This window comes from Rhinolophus hipposideros (assembly GCF_964194185.1).
Source record: "Rhinolophus hipposideros genome assembly, chromosome: 3".
NCBI classification, from domain to species: Eukaryota; Metazoa; Chordata; class Mammalia; order Chiroptera; family Rhinolophidae; genus Rhinolophus; species Rhinolophus hipposideros.
In genome coordinates, this window is record NC_138049.1 from 66792866 (window position 1) to 66813748 (window position 20883).

Sequence of the window (20883 nt, forward strand, 5' to 3'; positions counted from 1 at the left end):
GGGACTGGGAGGAGGGCATATGAAATAGTAGCATCTTTAGGTACAAGAGAATTAAAATACTATTTATCTCTCTCTTTTTCTCTACTGCTCTTTAATTGTTCAGAAACTATAATAAGGCTTCAAATTTGTATGACTTTGTTCTTAATACTCTTTTGTTTTTTCTATATGCAGATTTTATGAAGAAAATATTCAGATTAGAGGAAGATACTATGATTTTTTAAAATAGAACTCTTTTATCCTGATGAGATAGGCTTTAGTGTCTTTCCAATAGATATTATCAGGAGAATTGCACATGAACCTATTATATAACAAAGTCCAGGTGATTTCATATTTGTATTAAGCAGAATATTTTCTACAGTTATATATCTATCTCCCTGTAGATAGGGCAACCAAGTCATTCTCTGGGACTTAACCTATAAAACTATCAAGCTTTGATCTCTGAAAAACCTAGATAGAGCGTTTCTGAACTTAATTCTAAGAACTAGAGGTCATTTTGGTAACTCTTTTTGACAATGATTTTTATAGTTTTGCTCTAACTTTGATGTGTATTGGAAGTTTCCTCCTTTTTCTGCTTAGCATGGCCTTTTCACTTCTTGTTCCATGTTTATTTTTATTTTTTATTTTTGCCTTGCCTCAGGAATGGCTTAGTAAAGTACGAAAAAAGGAAAGGACTGAAAAGAGAGTGTGTGGGATTATTATTGTCTCTGTGCAGTCTGACTCACTTGATAAAACTTAATGTCTGCCTTGCCCTTATTCTCCACCACACGGAGGCCATGGTGGGGGCATAACAACCTCAGGTCTCTCTAAAGCCCAATTTAACAGCATAACACAGCAGGCTTCATAGTGAAAGGAGAGGAATGTGCTTTGAGAATCTACCTTTTAAGCAATGTGAGCCACAGATGATAAAGAGTCTGTGCAGGGATAAAGAGAGGTGGGGAGATGAGGGTGGAAGAAGCACAGGGCAAATGATTGGCTACTTCTTCCAGCTTTTTTTGTTTGTTTGTTTGTTTTTGTTTTTGTTTTTGTTTGCTTATGGTTCCAGCAAGAATACCTATCTCCAAATCTGAATAGGAACAGCCTGGAAATAATTACATATAAGGTACCTATATCAATATAAATTCTACTCTAATTTGGAAACCTTGAATGGTTGAATGGATTTGCGTGGAAAAGAAGTACCCGAAGCCTGATTCTTTTCAAACCCCCAAAGTAACTTAATAACTTTCCTAGCAAATCTATTCTTATTTGTATTAAGCAGAATATATCTCCTGCCCAACGGTTCCTCAATTTACTCTCAGAAATTGGACAATGTCTTCAAGAAAACAGTTTGGTCCTGCTGTTTCTACTATAGCAAAATTTATTTTAGTACATCAACTTTCCACTCTGCCCTTGTGCTTTCTGTCAGGTTTTTTCATCTGTCATGAATGAATCTCTTGTATAACTCTCCTGAGTACAACTTTTCATATACATATTTTTCGTCTCCCATAAACCAGAGGGTCTGGAGTCCTGCCACTACTTTAGGAGCTTCAGCTTAGAACTAGAGTTGAAATGCCAAGTTTCTGTGACATTACAGATTGATGCCTAATGCTGGCTTGGTGTATTTTTGGCGGGTCACTGGATGCTAACCACTAGATGTAACCCATGGGCTCCAAGCTAACAAAGTTGATGTACTTGGAGTTGATCTCCAAAAATAAAGAATATTCTGTCTCTTAAAATTCAAGTTAAATAAAGCAACTTATTTAATAAGGCTAACTCTTGTGTATGTGTGATTTTTGATTCACTAGTTTTTAAATAATATTTTAAATAATATGTTTGAGGTACGAAGACAAATGATTTAATATAGTGTCAGAAACTAATGTCAATCGTAAGGCAATAAATAACTAGCTATCCTTCCATTTCAAGGAGAAATTTAAGTAGTTTTTGAACCATTATTTTTTTGTGATTGAAAATAGATCTTATTTAATATATATTTTCTCTAACTGTGACATCAATTTTTTTCAAAATATGTAGCAAAAAATGAGAAATAAGAAGTCACATAATATTACCATTTAGAGAATTACTATTAACATCATGTTATATTTGAATATCAGTTATTAACTAAATCATATGAAAATTGGTTCTTTAGGTGAGTCAGGGTTAAATGGTAAATTCAATATAAATTGTTATGAAAAAGGTTTAATTTCTACAAGGTTTTTTAACTTTATTTTTATCTTTAGTTTTTTTTGTTTTGGTTTTAGTCCAGCTTTTTCAAAGTAAGAAGAGTAGGGTGGATCCACACAGGTGTTTGGCATACTAAGGTATTATGAAACTTCTCCCTGTCTCAGAGTTGCATTATGTGGTTGGCTTCAATGACTACTGGCAAGCAGTCAGAGATTTTAAAGTACCAAACTGGAGGAAGGAAATGGGGTATAATGCCAAATTGTCATCTCAAATTACCTTTGGAACAAAAGTGGGAAAAATGAGATTCCTAAAATTTTATTGTTAATTATATAGCCTCCGAGGTATATTCCAAATTTTAAAGTTTTTTTCTGACTATAAAAGTAATGTATACTCTTCATACAAACTTCAAACACTACAGAACTATAAAATGAAGCAAACTATCAATAGTTTTGGAGCATATTTTTTCAAATTAAAAAAATGCTCTCTCCTTTCAGTAGTCAGTGCCCACTATTACTTTTAATATTCTAACTACAGTTAAATCACTACATAGTTCGAATAGTCCCAAATGCTTTTACTAGATAATGTTTAATTTTTTCACTGCTTCTTGTTAACAGTCTATGAAACTAGGCTAATTTAGTAATCTCCTGACACAAGATGGAGGTGGCAAAGCTGGAACAGGAACCCAGGAAATCTGGTTCCAGAGTCTATATTCTAAACTACCACTTTGAATGCCTCTTTGACAAGTACATTAGCTATTACTTGTCTAAATGAGTGCTTTCCCCTTCAAAGTTGATGGAGTATTTCTGGGAACATCCCCAGTGTGGATAAATCTGCTATAAACATGTAAGTGAAGCATTATTGAAGCAATCTGTAGTTACACCTGAAAAAAATACTTCTATCATTCAGAGATATTTTCAAAATGTATTTAAATATAAAGCATCCCAAGTACTATGAAAAACATTATACATATTTTAAAACAGTCTTCATGTTACTAATTGAATGCACACTAATTTCTCTCACACTTCAGATTTTATAATTGCCAACTTCTTGTATGTTGGCTGTTTCTTCTCATAAGCCTATGTCGGTATATTAATGCCTACCCTGAGGCTTAATATATGGTAAATGTTCAATAAACATTTTGAATAAATTAGGGGATAAATAGCTATGTGAGGGAATGTGGGATGGCTTTATAAAATGATGGTGAACTTGAAGGAAAAGGATAACATTTGTTGAGTGCTTACTATGTGACGACAGGCACTGTTCTAAGTACTTTACCTTTATTGAGAAAAAGTTATTTTCCTCTTACCTTTCTAAGTTCTTCTGGCTAAATGAATATCCAAATTAACATGAGTCAGATTAATGGGAGAAAACTCCCAAATTTATTACAGATGTATATGTGAGGGTTCTTTAAGAATCTGGGGCCCTTGGATGCATTGGGCAGTTTAGGCTTATGCTATGCCATCTTGAGCTAAGGAAAAGCGATGGTTGTGGTTTGGGATTTGAAAGGGCAGGAAGACAATTCACATGGAGATGAAAAGCAAATGTTTGGTAAATAAGGGTTTGCTGGCCCTCTTTAACAATGGGACACCGAGAGCACTTTGATCAAATGCACCTCACTAGGTTCCTCCTTGTCTATCACACTAGTTCACATTAAATTATAGTTATCTACGATATCTCCCTTCCTGGAGCAGGCCTTCTAGCTAAATTACTTTTAGGCAGTTAAGGGGAAGTTCAAAGGTTTTTCCTCAATCTTTCATTTTTTAAACAATAACCAGCTTAAAATAATATCCTAAAGAAGTATATTTTAGGGTGGTAAACTCTGCTCACCCTCAATTGTACAGTATGATATATGATGTGATATGATATAGTATAGTATTATACAGTATTATATATAGTATTATATAGTATAGTATGATATAGTATTCTATATCATATATCTTGTTCACTATCTTAGTGAATGTAATTTCCAGAGGCCAAAGACTATTTTTCACTACTGTTCTTCTAGCACCTAGATAGGGGCCTGGGATGTAGTAGGTGATAAATAAATTTTTATTGAATAAATAAATACATATCATCTTGTTTAATCCTCATAAATATTCTATAAGGCAGGTACTATAATTATCCCTATTTTTCAGGTGGAGAAACTGAGGCCCAGAGAGATTAAGTTTTCCCAAGCCACAGAGCTAGAATGTGGTAGCACAAGATTCAAACAGTCAGATTCCACACTTCATAGTTGTATCAAATTGTGCCTCCCCAATAAATATACATGTTGAAGTCCTAATCCCTGGTACCTGTGGATGTGAAACTAATATATTCTTAAACAATGGTGCTATAGAAATATAATAAGTAATTCCAAAAGAATTGAAAAAAACATTTCAAATAATGGCAGCAATGTTGGAAGTATATGCAAAATTTCTTAAGCAGTATGACTCTTTTGAAGAGCAATACTTACTTGGTAAATCTCTGGAATCTGAATTCCAGAGATTTGTTTTAAATTCAGTCTTACTATTTTACAGTTTTATTCTGTATGCTATGTTATTAATTGGGACTTTGTGAACTTAAACTTGTAGCTTTATAATAAAATAGATTGAGCAATGAAACAACTAGGTTGACTGAGAAGGAAAAGAGTTAGTCCATTGTAAAGGAAATCAATATACTGCATAGAATTTATAGTTAAAAATAGCTACATAAGTGAAAGACTAATAAGGTAGTATAACTTGAATTACTCTGAAAGTAATATAACAACTCCTATGTGAATATCACAAAAATATAGATATGTATATTTGACCTTCAGGCATTTAAAACATTTAATTCAGGACCTGGTGCATTGGGTTAGATTTATGCTCTATAATTCAATAGCCCATAGCCACATGCAGCTTGAAATGTGTACTTGAAATGTGGCCCTCAGAATTGCAACACTCAATTTTAAATTTTATTTGATTTTAATTTAAATATAAAACATATTCCATTTAGTTATTGGAACACTTTTAAGTATGCTTGCAACAACTTGGGTATATGAATCCCAATTGTACCTAATTGGGTACTACGTTAACTGTAAGTTTTATAAAATATAAGTACAGAACAAGAGTATTTTTAATAAAAATTTGGTGTCTAAATTGAGATGTGCTGTAAGTATAAAATACACACTAGATTTTAAAGACACGGTTTGATAAAAAGAAAGTAAAACATTAATGATATTTATATTGATAATATATTGACATAATATTTTAGATATATTTGGTTAAAATATATTATTAAAATAAATTTCACCTGTTTATTTTTACTTTTAAAAACTGTATCTACCTGGGAAACTCTAAATTATATATGTGATTCACATTGTATTTCTGTTAGATGGCATTGCTCTAAACCAGTTGTTCTCAAAATGTGGTCACTTGACCATCATAATAAGCATTACCTGGGAGCTTGCTAGAAATGCAGATACGGACCTTCACCTAGACTTACTGAATCCGAGACTATGGGGGTGGGGCCCTGCTTTAAAAAAGTCCTTCAACTCATTCTGATGCACGCAAAAGTTTGAGAACCATTATTCTAAACTAGTGGTTTTCACTCTTGGCTGCAAATTAGAATCATCTGAGGACTTTGGGGCAAAAAATCCTGGTGCTAAAGCTCCAACCTGGACCAAGTAAGTCTTGGCCCAGTCAGGAGTGTTTGTTCAAGTTCTCCAGGTGATTCTATTATGGAATAAAGATTGAAAACCACTGGTCCAGATCCTTGATCTTTAAATTTTGCTCTCTAAAGGGGCTGAGGCCAACTTTTGCTCCACTTTCCGCTTCCGACAGGGCAATAGATGTCTGCCCTGCTTCCTGCCATGATGATTTTCCTTCTTGGATGGGGAGATACAGAAGCCTTTGCCGGCATCAGAAGTTTATATATCAAATATATCTAAATGTACCAATTACGCTTGTTACATTACATGTGAACATGGCTGTGCTTTCTTGGTTTGATATCATGTGTTAGGCTTTCACCAGATACACAGAAGGATGAACTTGAAATTAAGCAGGCAGAAGAAAATGTCAAAGCTTTCAAACAACAGAGGTGACAAATTGTGGGGACAAAGCCCCAAAAAGCAGCTTCCAGGCTCTCGGCCTCACATAGAAAGGTGCTGGCTCTGGTAGTCAATGGCCATCAACTGTGATCAGATGGCCATCAGCTGTGGCTAGTGGGCCGTCAGCTGTAACCCGTAAGCCATTGGCCACTAATATAACTGCTGTGGCTACGCTCGCAGAAGAAAGAATGGGGGCTAGCAAGAGCGGATTGCAGAGAGGCGGATGCCGCCGGTGAGAATATAGTGATATGACTCCCCTACTTATGGCTCCGTGGGTGTTCCTTTTTGGCCTCACCATGTCCTGCGTTCTTATGTGGGAAGCGGGAGCAGAAACCCCACCGGACACCCCGCACGACAAGTGGCGCAGCAAGCAGTGTCTCCCGCACGACACAAATGATATTTCTTTGACTAGAATTATTCTGGGAGGATTTTCTCAGGAGTTTTATCTTTATACACTGCTCTTACCACATAGCAGAAACTACCACGCTTCATTGCTCTTAGTTGTTGGAGTTCGCTGGTGCCTTTAATTCCACAGGGTCATCAGTGACGCTAATAGAAATATTTCTGTTCTCCAGTGCCATGGAGATTGTGACACTTTAGTACACCTACCGTGTTTCCCTGAAAGTAAGACCTAGCCGGACAATTAACTCTAATGCGTCTTTTGGAGCAAAAATTAATATAAGACCCGTTCTTATTTTACTATAAGACCGGGTCTTATATAATGCGATGATATAAAACTGGGTCTTACATTAATTTTTGCTCCAAAAGACACATTAGAGCTAATTGTCCGGCTAGGTCTTATTTTCTGGGAAACAGGGTAATGGTTGGTTCTCTTGCTGTTGAAAAGCTAAAAACATTGGGAAGTCCAGCCAATATAACCTTCAAAATCTAGGAAGGTCTGATGCACATTCATGTCACCAGGAAAATGCTATCAAGTAATTCATTGATAAACTCCTACCTCTAGTTGATGGACATCACTAAGAGAATTCAGGTAGAAGCACACTAGCATCATTAGAGTAGAGCATAAACCTTTTCTGGTGCCCTATCTTGAAAATTGTAATGTTTTCAGTGTTCAACTGTTTCACAAATACACGTTAATGACACAGACTAAATAATGTTTCCTTATGGGAAATCTATGATTTTTTAAGTTTCTATACATGTACTGTATAATAGGATCCAGAATTTACTATATATATAGTAAATATATATATAAATATAAATATATGTAAATATAAATATATATATTAAATGATTGTAATATATAAGAATGAGTTGGTATTACATTATTCCTAATAATAGAGATAATGCTTTTAAGTGTTAATAATATTGAGTTATATAGCTTACTTAAAAATTGTGCTCTATAGATCTCTAGAGTCCCTTAAGAGGATGGAGGTTTTGCATAAATTTTTGCTTAAAGAATAGAATAAGACAAAGGTACATCTCTTTAAAGTATTCTAATGAAATGACTCATCTACCGTGTATTCAAATACCAATAATTTACAGCTTGATTCATCAGGAATTGCTTAGAGCCAGGTATAGATTCTACTGAAAGGATACGTAACTCCAGTGTATGTATCTTTGAGGACCAGAGGAATCTGCAAACAAACCTTACTCCATTAGTTTCTTCCCATATATTTATCTTCCCACAGTTTGCCACCTTTGGAAGCCTAAAACTGCTTTCCTTTTTCCTTTCATTTCTCTATAAGTTTATTGTTCTTTGTGAAAGATGCTCTATAGATTGCAGTTGTCAGCTGCTGTTTTGAATAACTTTTTTTTTAAGGTTTCTCCTGTGTGATGTGCATTGCGTGTGTTAATAAACTCATTCTTTTGTTCATGTGTTCTTGTTAAAAGAGTCCCAGCTGAAAACCTAAAATGGGCAGAGAGAAAGTTTTGTTTCCCCTATATTAGTACTCATTCAAATTGTATCCTTACTTCAGTATCTAGGCAAAAAGTCAACTCTTTCCTTGGTTGGCAATTACCCTGGGGCTGGCCATCCCAGGCATTCAGTCACCTACATTTGACTCTGAACTTCGAGGGTGGGAAACCCTGGTAGATTTTCTTCTCTTTAAAATACTGAACTCTGGAATTCTCAAATTAGAATCCCAAAAGGTCAAAGTCTGTCCTTCACAGGAAACACACCAAAAACCAGGTATATTCAGCTTTTCGACTGAAAAAATAATTAGAAGTTATTTTACTTAATGTGCTTTTTGTGTGAAGAAATACAGGATCGTTTACTAAATTTCACAAACCACCATTTAGCTACTTTTTTTCTATTAGATTATCCTTTTTCCTCAAGAAAGTAAGACATTTGAAATGCTGTATGTGCTATTAGGTGTTTCCTGAATTTTCTGTATAAGCATACCATGTTTTATTGCATTTAGCATTATTGCACTTCACAGATGTTGCTTTTTTTTCTTTACAAATTGAAGATAGGACTGACTCTCCACCAGCACAAAGATTATGGCTTGCTTTATTGTGACACTCGCTTTATTCCAGTGATCTGGAACTGAACCCGCCAATATGAGGTGTATGCCTGTACTTGAAATCTCAGTGACCTTAGATCAGTGTACTATAATCATATTTTAAGATAATTAGAGCTCATTGTGCACTAAACTGACTTGGGCAAGAAAAAATTGATTTTGACTGTAGGTTTACTGTTCTCACCTGTGTAACAGAAACCTATATTTTTCTTAGTTTGTGAATAACACCCATTCTTACATTATCATTTGTGCGCTGAATGACTCCACAATTGCAATTTCTTCCAAGGAAAATTAAAGCAAGAATGTTTCTATGTGTTTGTTTCCTCCATGTTTGTTGTTTGTTAATTTTTTTTTGCAATAAAACCTAACCTTATAAATGATTTAAAAGGACTGAAAATTTTAGTGTTCTGGCTAACATTTATGTGGAAAAATAAGTTCTCAGTATTCTTGAAATTGCACATGAATATACAAGATGGCTCCCTAGCTAGGCCTTATACTGTTATTCAAAATGATTGGAACTCTTTTCATAAGAGAAATAAACATGAAAGAGAGATGTGAACCTTACCTACACTGGCAGGATTTTGTAATCCTTTTGTAATGATGCCTTGGAGGAAAAGCCCACACACTCTTCTTGGGCTACTCCCTATATTTATATCAGCTTTCCTGTATGTAGATATTGTATCACAGAAGCAGGAATAGACAGGTTATATATCTAATTTATGTAATAAGAGCTGCATTATAATAAGGTTCTGTTGTACTAACATTTTTTGTTTAGTCTTCACTGTCTTTTGTTTGGTTCCCAGGCCTGTTAAAACTTTTTGTCTCAGATGAAGCACTCTAATTGTAATGTGCCTCAGTTAATTTAAGAGAGTGACTTTTGTAACATATACCTTCTTCTCACATGTTGTAGGGTTAATTATTTATGGATTATAGAATTCACAGTGAAAAACGTTATTTAAATGCAAGGGATGTTTTTAAAAACTCTGTGATACCAATAAAATGTTCTCTAAATAAAACAACTGATTCTGGATAGGCTGAAGAAGCTCTGGATATAAGTATGGGCAAAAACAATTACTGTAACAAATCTTTCTGATAAGAAAAATAACATCATTACAAATAAAGACATTGATTAGATATGTGTCTAGTTTGTGGATATATAAAACCAACAAATAATCTCAAATACTATCTTTCATAATATTAGGTAGAGATGAATAGGGCAAAACCCAGGATTCTTATTTAAATGAAAAGGAAATTGAGGCATAGAAATCTTTAGTATTTGTTGTTGTGTCAGGCACTCCTGTTGGGTCTGATCTAACTGTTCCTGCATTCCTTGAAACTTCAAGTATAAATATCAAAACAGAATTTTAGCGCTGTAATATCATTTATTCTGTCATTTTACCAAAGAAGGAACTGAAGCCCTTAAAGATTGAGTTACTCACTATTCAGAGACAGGTTCTTAAACATCTTGGGTTCTAGGACTTAATGAAAATTATATACAAGATATATGTGACAGTTTATTGGGCCTAACACATTTGCATTCTAACACACCTTGCCTGGCATTAAAATAAAATTCCCATGTTTAATTTACAGCCCGATGTCGCGGGCTGCTCTCTCTTCTCTTGCCTTTCTCCCAGTTCTATTTGGGCCTTGGCTTTGTGGGTCAAGGTTGATTTCCTCCTGCCTCCTGCTCCCAGGCAAGGCTGGCACCCAGGACTGTGCGGATAGAGTGCTTTGAAATTTGCCTAACTGGAAGGGAGAGATTAAGTCTGATTCCCATCAGGCAGGGGTGGTTTTATGGAAACAACCCTTGGGTCCCCTGTGGTCCCACATCCCTGCCGCGCTCTCTGGTTGAGGGTCCACCTTTACCAGGGGCGAGGCTCCCACGAGCCGGGGGCTAGGAGGGGGAACCTGGCCTTACTCCACGCGTGGGTCTCTGGGGTAAGGAGAGCACTCAGTGCACAACACTGAGACACGTCCCACCTAGTGCTGGGCTCGTCCAGTTGTGATTGAAGCGTGGTGGTTCGACGGGGGAGCCTGCACGTGGAGGGGGGCGACTCCCGCGGCCGCCTCCCCTCAGGAACGCGCGCGCAGCGCCTTGAGGGCCTCGCTCTTCCCCACTAGCCGGCTCGGCGGATCTCCTGACATGACTCAGCGTTTCTCACAGGCTGTCCTGCAGGAGACACCGACTTCTCGCCGGCTCCTCCCGCCGCGTCCACCCCCTCTCGCCACTCACGCCCGCCCCCGGCCCGGGGCCCTTCCCCTGCGTGGCCGCCGCCGCCGCCGCAGTCTGATCGGACGCCCCAGAAGCATCTGCCGCCTGGAGCGCGCGCGTGTCCCACGCTCCAGCCGGACCCGCCGCCCCCCGAGCGCCCGCCATGGAGCCGGAAGCCCCCCGCCGCCGCCACACCCACCAGCGCGGCTACGCGGTGATGCGGGACCCCAGCCTCAACAAGGTAAACCCCACGGCCGCTCTCGGTCGGGGTCAGGCCCCTCCCGCGTGTCCCTTCAACAGGGACTCGCCCCTCCGCCCGCGCCCCGCGACGGTGCCCGCCGACGTGGGGGCCCGGGGGGGCCCGGGGCGCTGGTGGCGTGGGGGGGCCGCCCGTTCCGGCGCGTGCCCGGGAGTGGGGTGGGAGGGTGGTGCTGGTCCCTGCCCCCCTCGGCATCCTGTTTGGGGACCGGAGAAGATGTAACTTGTTTACAGTGCTTTGTGGCGTCTCCTCGCCCAAACGAGAGAGCCAAGCTAAAAACACTAGTGTCCGGAAAAGTGTGTGCGTCTAGTGTTTTGTGAAGGGAGCAGGTAAGCCGACAAGCCAGCCTTGTTGTGCCACCCACCGATTACTGGCTCTCGGTGTGGCAATGCTTGGAGGCTGCTTGGAGAGAAGTGGCCCTACTGGTCCAGCCTGGACAGAAATATGTTGTGAGAGCCTTGGATCACATCAACAACCTGGAAGTCAAGGCCTCTCGGTTTCTGGAGAGACACGGTTAAGAGTCTGGGAACGCGTGGTGGGTGGCTTCTGCCTTGGACACTTTGCATGGCCTGGTACAAAAGCCCTGTTCTAGACATGGGGCTGTGGGTAACGCCATTTCTGGTTTTTTGAATCTGGCCTTCTGGAAATTTAGAATTTTTTTTTGGATCTCTTTTTATTAAAAGGGGAATTCAGTGTACACTCTGTTCAGAGTCCCTTTTTCACGTCCTGGTAACATTTCATTTTGCTTCCCTGGTAATGTAGTATAAACCCCTAAGATGTCTCTCAAGTGAAAAACACTTTAGGATTTATAATTTTGCTTATCTGGATACTAAACAGTCACACGTATTTTACAGCTGAGTTTGTCTCTGGATTGTTACTTTTGTGTATGTAGGTGCTTTTGACATTTCCTTTTTATTTAGTACATGGAAAATGTAGCAGTCAGCACACAGATCTGTTTAGTCATTTTGGTTGTCTCCTTAGTAGACACACTTTTTTATTATGAACTGAATCTCAGCTTTTTCCCCCTTGCACTGTGACTGGTGATTTGTTGATCATTAATGGCTTGAAGACCTGTGATTGCTTTTGTTTAATAAATTATAGTTATGGTGAGTTCTCTTTCATTTTTGTGGTGACAGGCAACTTTTACAAATCTGTGATTAGCATTTGTGTCTGTAAAACATTATGAAATTTTAAATACTTATTTTTTTTCTTCAGAATGAATTTAATTGCTAGTTTGATTTTTTTTTCTTCCTTTTTATTATTCTGCAGGTTGGGGCCTATTTTCAGTAGAACAAAGGTAAAATGTGAGGTGACAAAACAATTTGTGACTTTCATGTGAAGCTGCCTTCTATTTATGACCAAATGACAGTTCACCATTTAAGAAGGACCATATGAGTGGTATATAACCCGTTTGAGCTTCCTCAAGTCAGGGACAAGAGTGTCTGTTTCAAATGGGCAGATGGAATATGCAGTCCCTGAGCAAGAGTAATTACGCCTTTACTGTTTACATCAAGAATTTATGATATTAAAACCCTTTTGATTCCTGTTCACCAATAAGGATTAATTTCTGCTTAAAAATAATAGTATCACACAGATCTTCCACCAAGGGTAGCAAGGTGTAGCATTAATATGTTAAGAACATGTTTTTCAATTTGTCATTGAACTTTATTGTTTGCAGAGTATCAAACTGGATTTAAAATCTAGTTCACCAATTTCAGGGTGATTAATGGAATAAACTTTACTCTTTTTATTCAGTTCTAAGACAGTTGTGTGATACCTCATGGAATTAACAATATCTTCATATGTACTATTGAAACCATAGCTGTGGGACATTCTTGATCTGCTATGCACCGAAGACTTCTGGGCCTTTAGGTTTTCTAGTAGCCAGGAATTTTTATTGATTTTTGTGATAGTCTTGGCTCCAAGGAAACACTAGTTATTTCTTATCCTCCTATAATACCCCATCCTGTTACCTGGCTGCACAAAGACTTCTTCAGCCATACTCACACAGACCTTTATCATCTTACTTTTGGGTAACTGCAGTAGTTTCACTGGTTTTATTTTCAGTATTATAGTCTGTCCTACATGTAGGTATGAAAGAAATATCTTCACCAATTAGCATTTTCTTTATGTTACTCTTCTGTTATCCAAGTATGTATAATGTTGTTATTTCCTATTTTGTTGAATGTAGTATCAATTTCTCAATTAGGTTTACTGTCTTTTCCAAATTTATCTCATTAGTTCCCCAACTTAGCCTTCCACTTAAAATATATTTGCTGAATTTCTTACTTAATACTTTGTGTAATTCCTACAACTAAAATGTCATTAGTTGATTTAATCATGATTGCTCTAGGGAAGACTTTCCTAATATTTTTGTCTTATTATCATGACTTAACACCTCTGTTTTTTATGTATGTGGTTTTACTGTGTATTTTACATTTTGTATTTACTGCATTGTATTTTTTCTTATTTCATTTTGATTGTCATGGGGCAGGAATCATAATAGTACAGAATTTTGCTCAGTGAACATTAAATAAATGTTTACTTAATGAATGAATGAGCCATGTTTTTATTTCTGTTTGTCTTCCAAATAGCTTGTAAAGCAGGTTGCTCTTAAAGAGTTAGTTGGCGCATTATCCTAAGACATTTATCCTCTTTAATGTAATTTCTTAAAAGTAAATTCAAGAAATTGAAGTCTAAAGCTCAGTTGACTCCCTATACCATTATATTGTGTAATGGAATATAGTCAGAAGAGTTGGAATTTGGTTTAAACCTGACCATCTCATGAAATTTTAAGTGCTTTGCCGATAACTTTTGGGAGGTACTTAGTCTTGGTAAAAATCAAGGTTAACAGTAGATGTGATCTGAATTAAAAAATGAAAAATTAAAAAAAACTAAGAGAAATAGGATCTTTCTTTTTGGTAATAATTCATGTATGAGTATGATTTTTTACTATGTGCTTATACTCAAATATACATCATTCCAGGTAGGAGTTCATCATAGCATTTGGGGAAGTACTTCTACGTCACACTTACGAGATTCAATCTTTCTCTTTATAGCCCAAACTGTTTTGAGGTACTTGTCTTTTGAGTGATTTGTATTATATGTGCTTTTCTAATTTAATGTGTAATGTTTATGATTTTTTCAAGGATACCTTCTGATTTAGGTAAGTTGTGTGGGAAATTGTTTCTCAGAAATTTTCATGTGACTACTAGTAGTGCTTCATAAATCACTCTTTAAAATTACACACAAAAATAATCACATCTATTTTTTATTTCTCAGTTTACTAGTTTACTTTATTCCTCCATGCAGTCATAGAGAACACTAGTTGATGGTTCTATCATAATTAACTTTTGCTAACATGGTTTCCATATCTTTAAGATTGATAACATGACCTACAGATAAATCTCCAAAAAATATTACCTCAATATTTTAAGCAGTTTGATCCAGTTTAAGTTAGTGATAGTGTTTTATTAAAGTCAGTTTGGTCAGTATTATTAACTGTTAAATCTAAAAAATTAACTTTTGGGCAAGTGCTCTGGTAGGTGTGTCCTGGCATGTCAAGACCTAGTTGGATGTGTTGTACGGAAAAGAGAGAAAGAAGTCTCATGACTATGAAGGAAAGGTACCTTAAACCTCTTCTTTTTCTTCAGTGTAAACTATACCAGAATGAAGCATTCAGAAATTTTCACCTACCACAGTTCTCTGGAGTTGCCTGAGCAATCTGAGAAACTTGATACATTATTTAACTTGGAATCCCACTGATGTGAAGGTCATTGTCATGAAGATGTACAGCCATATGCCTCCGTACCTGTCTATTACTTTGCTGCAGTTAAAACAATAGTAGTAGTAGTATAGGATGGTATAAAACAAAATAATGTTGTGCTCTAATGAGTACAAAGATGAGTTTGGTTTGAGAACTCTTAAGACTGGTAATACGGAGTACAGAAAATATTGAAGAGAGGAATAGGTTTGAGAGTTTTCATTTTGTGATCTGATTTCCTTCTAACTTTGGGCAAGTATGGGAAATGTGATGTAATGGAATGAGTATTCTAAGCCTTTGTGTCTAGAAGAAATAAGCCCAAGTCCCAGTTGTTCCAATTCGCAGATGTGAGATTTTCTTAACTAGCTTCAGTTACTGTCCTTGTAAAATAGATTTATAATATGATTTATAATATGCATTGCCGTGATACAAGAACCATGAATTGTTGGTGAAAAGTTCAGGTCGTCTAAGTTTTCGCGCAGCCTTTTCAGCACTTCCAAATAGTAAACTTGGTTAACTGTCCAGTTAGTACAAATTCATGGTGAATAATCTCTCTGATATCAAAAAAGGTTAGCAACATTGTTTTGACTCTTGATTTGGACTGACGGAACTTTTCTGGTTGTGGAGAATGGCTGACTTTCATTGTGCACTTTGACACTTTGTTTCAGGGTCATAGTGGTACACGCATGTTTCATCACCAGTGATAACATGGCCCAAAACATCATCTTGCCTTTCCAAAAGGTCTTGGCAGACTTCGACTCTCCTTTGCTTTTGTTTATCGGTGAGCTCCTTCAGGACCATTTTTGCACACACCTTTCTCACGCCAAGATTTTCAGTTAAGATTTTCCTGACTGTTTCTCTATCAATGTTTACTTGGTCTGCTATGCTTCTCACAGTCAGCTGATGATTTTGATGCACAGTTCGAGGAATTTTTGCGATATTTTTGTCAGTTCTGATCGCTACTGGCCGCCTGTACCTCTCTTCGTCAGTGTTGCATTTTCTCTCCCCTCAGAAAAACATTTAATCCATTTGTACGCTGCCATTTTCTTCATGGCATTATCCCCATAAACTTGGACTAACATGTCCTTCATTTCACTTCCACTCTTGCCAAGTTTAACGAGAAATTTAATGTTTGTTTGTGTTCTAATTCAAGCTCAGACATTCTCACGACGGCACACAAAAACACGCAACTGCAATAATGAACACCACTCAACAAGACACTGCCATACATAGGCATGAACACAGCAGTGAGACACTGATATACCAAGGTTATGAAACCTTTCCAGGCTATTTGTACAGTGCTGCCAATGTAAGCGCACAGTGGCAAGTTGTGAACCTAATTGTAGACCTCATATGTAATTGAAAAACAAAATTCATAATATGACACTTTCCACTGCTGTGTTCAATGCACTCTAGTAGTATCTGTTCTATTTCAATTAAAAACCAATGTTGGTTGTGATTCAATAATGAATTACAATCCATAGTTTAAAAAATTCTGCTCCATGACTTCTTTAAGTAGTGCATTCACACCTGGGAAGATTAATATACAATAACTTTCTTTTCTGTGTCTTAATTCTGCTTGTGGGCTCCAGTTTGGCTAGACAGTATGGGCCCTATTGTTTTTCCATGTATGTGACCAAATTGAGGTATCTTTTAAACAAATAATCTTAACACTGTGGGAACATTATTATTGTTCAGTTAGTCAGCAAAATAGTAAGTCTTTACGTATATCCTCAGACCCAAAAAGAAATTGAAACTTGGTTAATGAGCATTTTTGTGGACCTTTAAAATTTTTAATTATTCAAATCTTGCTTATATGTAATTTTCACATATGGTAGATCTAACATAATAATATGACAGAATGGAGAGCAAATATGTTGGTCATATCAATAAATCTAAATGACAATAACTCATCTATAAATAAAATTGTTTTCAGATTGTTTCACAAAGCACAAGCAAACTATGTTGCATATAAGGGATACATTGAGAACAAAATGTTACAGAAAGCTAAAAATAAAGAAAGATATGGAAAAATGCAAACAGCAAGAAATCAGAGTTACCCTGACATCAGACAATGTCAAATTCATGTCAAAAAGCATTAAATGAAACAAAGTGTTTTTTATAATGCTGAAAGGTCCAATTCTGAATGAAGGTATAATATCTATCTATGCAGCAAATAACACAGCAGCCATCTTTATAAAAAAGACACTGTAGGACGTACAAAGAGAAATAAACACACTAATAATAGAAGAATTTAACAAATCTCACTCAGTGCAGGACACATCAAAGGGACAAAAAACTTTCCTTCAGAAATTCCTCAAATTTCTCCCAAAGTTTATGAGAAATTTTTCTCCCAAATCATGAGAAAATTCAGTTGAGAAATTGGGAAACTGCAAAAAAGTATTATAATCCTCCTTTGAAGATCCAAGCTTAATAAATATGAGGTAGAGACATTACCGGTTTGAAAGATCTAATGATGTAAGTTATATGGAAAAGATGGAAATCGTGACCTGTGGAGTTAGAGGTTAAGGTCAACATTTCTTGATTCCTCACGGGAACATGTAGGTGAGAAGCAATAATGATCTAATCAGTCAGTTTTGCTTGTTGCCAATTTATGATGGTATCTGTCTTAATCTGTGTTTAGACCATTTACACTTAATGTAATTATTGGGGTGTTTGGATTTCTGTCCACCATTTTATTATTAGGTGTCTGTTCCTTTATTTCTCTTTTACTGCCTTCTTTTGTATTGTTTGAATATTTTTCTTTTTCGGGAACCAAACCGGCCTTCGGAGTTAGGGACTTGGAGCTCTAACCGCTTGAGCCACCGGGCCGACCCTGTTTGAATATTTTTATTATCCCATTTTAACTTCCTATTGAATTTTAACAGTGTCTGTTTGTATAGTCTTTCATGTTCAGTACTTGCTGTAGGAATTATGATATATATTAACTTTCACAATCTACTTAAAATGAACATTTTATCATTTCAATTGGAATGTAGAAATTTTACCATCATACAAGTATTACTACTTTTCTCTGTTACAGTTATTATATTTATTATATCCACTTACATCTCCATTAATGTATTACATAAAATTTAAAAAATTGAGATGTGATTAACATATACTAGTTTCAGGTACACATCATAACTTGTTATTTGTACATACTGCAATATGATCACCACAATAAGCCTCGTTAACTTCTATCAGCAGACATAGTTACACAAATTTTTTTTCTTGTGATGAGAATTTTTAAGATTTACTCTCTTAGCAACTTTCAGATATGCAATACAATATTATTAACTATATTCACCATGACTTATTTATTTTATAACTGAATGTTTGTACCTTTTGACCATCTTCACACATTTTGCTCTCACTCCCAGCCTTCTACTTCTGTATCTATGAGCTCATTTTTGTTTTTTTTTTATATTCCACATATAAGTGAGATGATACAGTATTTGTCTTTCTCTGTCTGAATTTACTTAGCTTAGTGCCTTTATGGCCCATCCATGTTGTCATAAATGGCAAGATTTGCTTCTTTTATATGGCTGAATAATGTTCCATTTTGTGTGTACTACATTTTCTTTATCCATTCATCCATCAGTGGACACTTAGGTTGTTTCCATATTTTGGCTATTGTAAATGTTGCTATGAACATAAGGGTGTATATGTCCTTTCAAGTTAGTGGTTTTGTTTTTTTCAAGTAAATACCAAGAAGTAGAATTGCTAAGTCATATGATAGTTCTATTTTTAATTTTTTGAGGAGCCTCCATACTGTTTTCCATAGTGGCTGCACCAATTTACATTCCTACCAATAGCGCAGAAGAGTTTCCTTTTCTCCACATCCTCGTCAACACTTGTTATTTCTTGTCTGTTGGATAATAACCATTCTAAAAGGTGTGAGGTAATATCTCATTGTGGTTTTGATTTGCATTCCTCTGATGATTTTTCATATACCTGTGGCCACTTGTATGTCTTCTTTGGAAAATAGCTATTCAGATCTTTTGACCATTTTTTAATTAAGTTATTTGTTTCTCTGCTGAGTTATATGAAAAAAATTTTTACGTAATTAATGTAATGTTTATAGTTTTTTATTTTAACTATCATACAGATTTTTAAAAATTAAACAGGGAAAGTATGCTCTATTATAGTTACATGGATATTTACCATTTCTGTTGCTTTTCTTTCATTCCTGATGTTCCAAGTTTTCCTCAGGTGTCATTTTTCCTTCCAGCTAAAGAATTTTCTTTAGCATTTCTTTTAAAGCAGGTTTGCTAGAGACCGATTGTATTAGTTTCTCTTCATCTGAGAATGTCTTTATTTCACTTTGATTTCTGAAGGATATTTTCACCTGTTATGGAATTCTGGTTTAACAGTTGGTTTCCTTCAACTTTAAAAATGCCATTTCTCTTCCTGTTGGCCTCCTTTGTTTCTGAAGAGAAATCTGCAGTCATTAGAATTGTTGTTTTTCTCTGGCTCCTTTAAAGATTTTTTTCCCTTTTGTTTTCAGTTTTCATCATTTTGCATATAATTTTTCTGACTTTGGCTTTCTTTGAGTTCATCTTAGGATTTTCTGAGCTTCTTGGATTTGTAATTTTATGTCTTGTTCCAAAACTGATAATTTTTTAGCCATTATTTTTCTGAAGTATTTTTTCATTCTCTTCTCTTTTAGGGATTCTGCTGATACAAATGTCAGGCCTTTTGGTATTGTCCCACCAAAAAGTACCTGAAGCTTTGACTTTTTTCCCCCAGTCTTTTTTTCTCTTGTTTTATAGATTGATTAATTTCTAATAATCCGTCTTCAAGTTCACTGACTCTTTGCTCTCACATCTCCATTCTGATGTTGAGCCAATCCAATGAATATTATATTTGTTACTGTATTTTCAATATTTAAGTTTGTTTTTTATAGCTTAACTTTTTGGCCAAGACTTTCTATCTTTCCAGTCATTTCAAAAGATTTTGCCCTTATAGTTCAGGGCATGGTTATAGTAACTGATTTTAAATCTTTGATAACTCCATTACCTATATCTTATCGGGATTGATGTTTTTTCATTTTCTTTTCTTTTGAGAGTTAATGTTTTCCTGTTCCTTTGTATGTTGAGTAATTTTTGCCTGTATCCTAGACATTTGCTTAGTATAAGTTTCTAAGTTTTAGTTAAACCCTTAGGAGAATACTGTTCTTTTTAGAAGTCACTCAATCTGGTTAGATCAGTTCCCAAGTTGGGTCCACCTTCTGTGAGTTGATTAATTCTGTTTATTCTGTTTTCAAAGCCTACTTTGTACTGCCGTTTGGATCTGTCCATCGTGTGTACCAGCCAGGGGCCACTGTGGGATCTGTGTAGTGGTTTATTCCACACTTAGTTCTTAAAGGTTTGGTATGCTGTTTAAGGTCAGATCTATGCATACTTAACTCAGAGATGAGCCCAGGAGTTCATATACATCTTTAGGGGATTGCTCTCTTGAATTTCCTTCTCCCTGTGATCTCTCCAACATTATCTCTTTGAGCCTCCTGCCCCCTTACCAGTCCACTAGCCAGAAAACAAGACCTTTAGTTTCCTTGCTCTGCTGTGTACTTCCTTCAGCTACATTTGCATCTGAGGCCAAGCGACTGGAAGGTAGAGAAAACCACAACAGGCATTTGACACACGATCTTGGGACCATTGCTCCTCTGATTAAAAAGAATGCTTGAAACCTATATAATTCTACTAACCAATGTCAACCCAATAAATTTAATTTTAAAAAAAGAGTGATTTCCTCCTTCAGAATTTTAGGCATCTGTGGTATTCATGGGTTGCTTCTGCAACCCACTATGGAATTGCCTTGGGTCTCGGGCTGGAGAAAATGAAATATAATAGTGGATTTCCCTCCTAGGTGACCTTAAAGAGTCCCTTTTCTGATTCTTAGACTAACAGAAAGCTTTTCTTGGAACTCTTTTTGTCTGCACTC

At 36.3% G+C, this 20883-nt stretch overlaps 1 protein-coding gene across 1 annotated transcript in view; it reads left to right on the forward strand.

Moving 5' to 3' along the window:
- Positions 1–10360: 10360 nt before the first annotated feature.
- ME1 (malic enzyme 1) overlaps positions 10361–20883 on the forward strand; it is a 173356-nt gene continuing 162833 nt past the window's right edge. Inside the window, exon 1 of the mRNA XM_081045123.1 lies at positions 10361–11156. Within this exon, the coding sequence (XP_080901249.1) occupies positions 11079–11156 (78 nt within the window). The 5' untranslated portion in view covers positions 10361–11078. The remainder of the gene's footprint in view (positions 11157–20883) is intronic.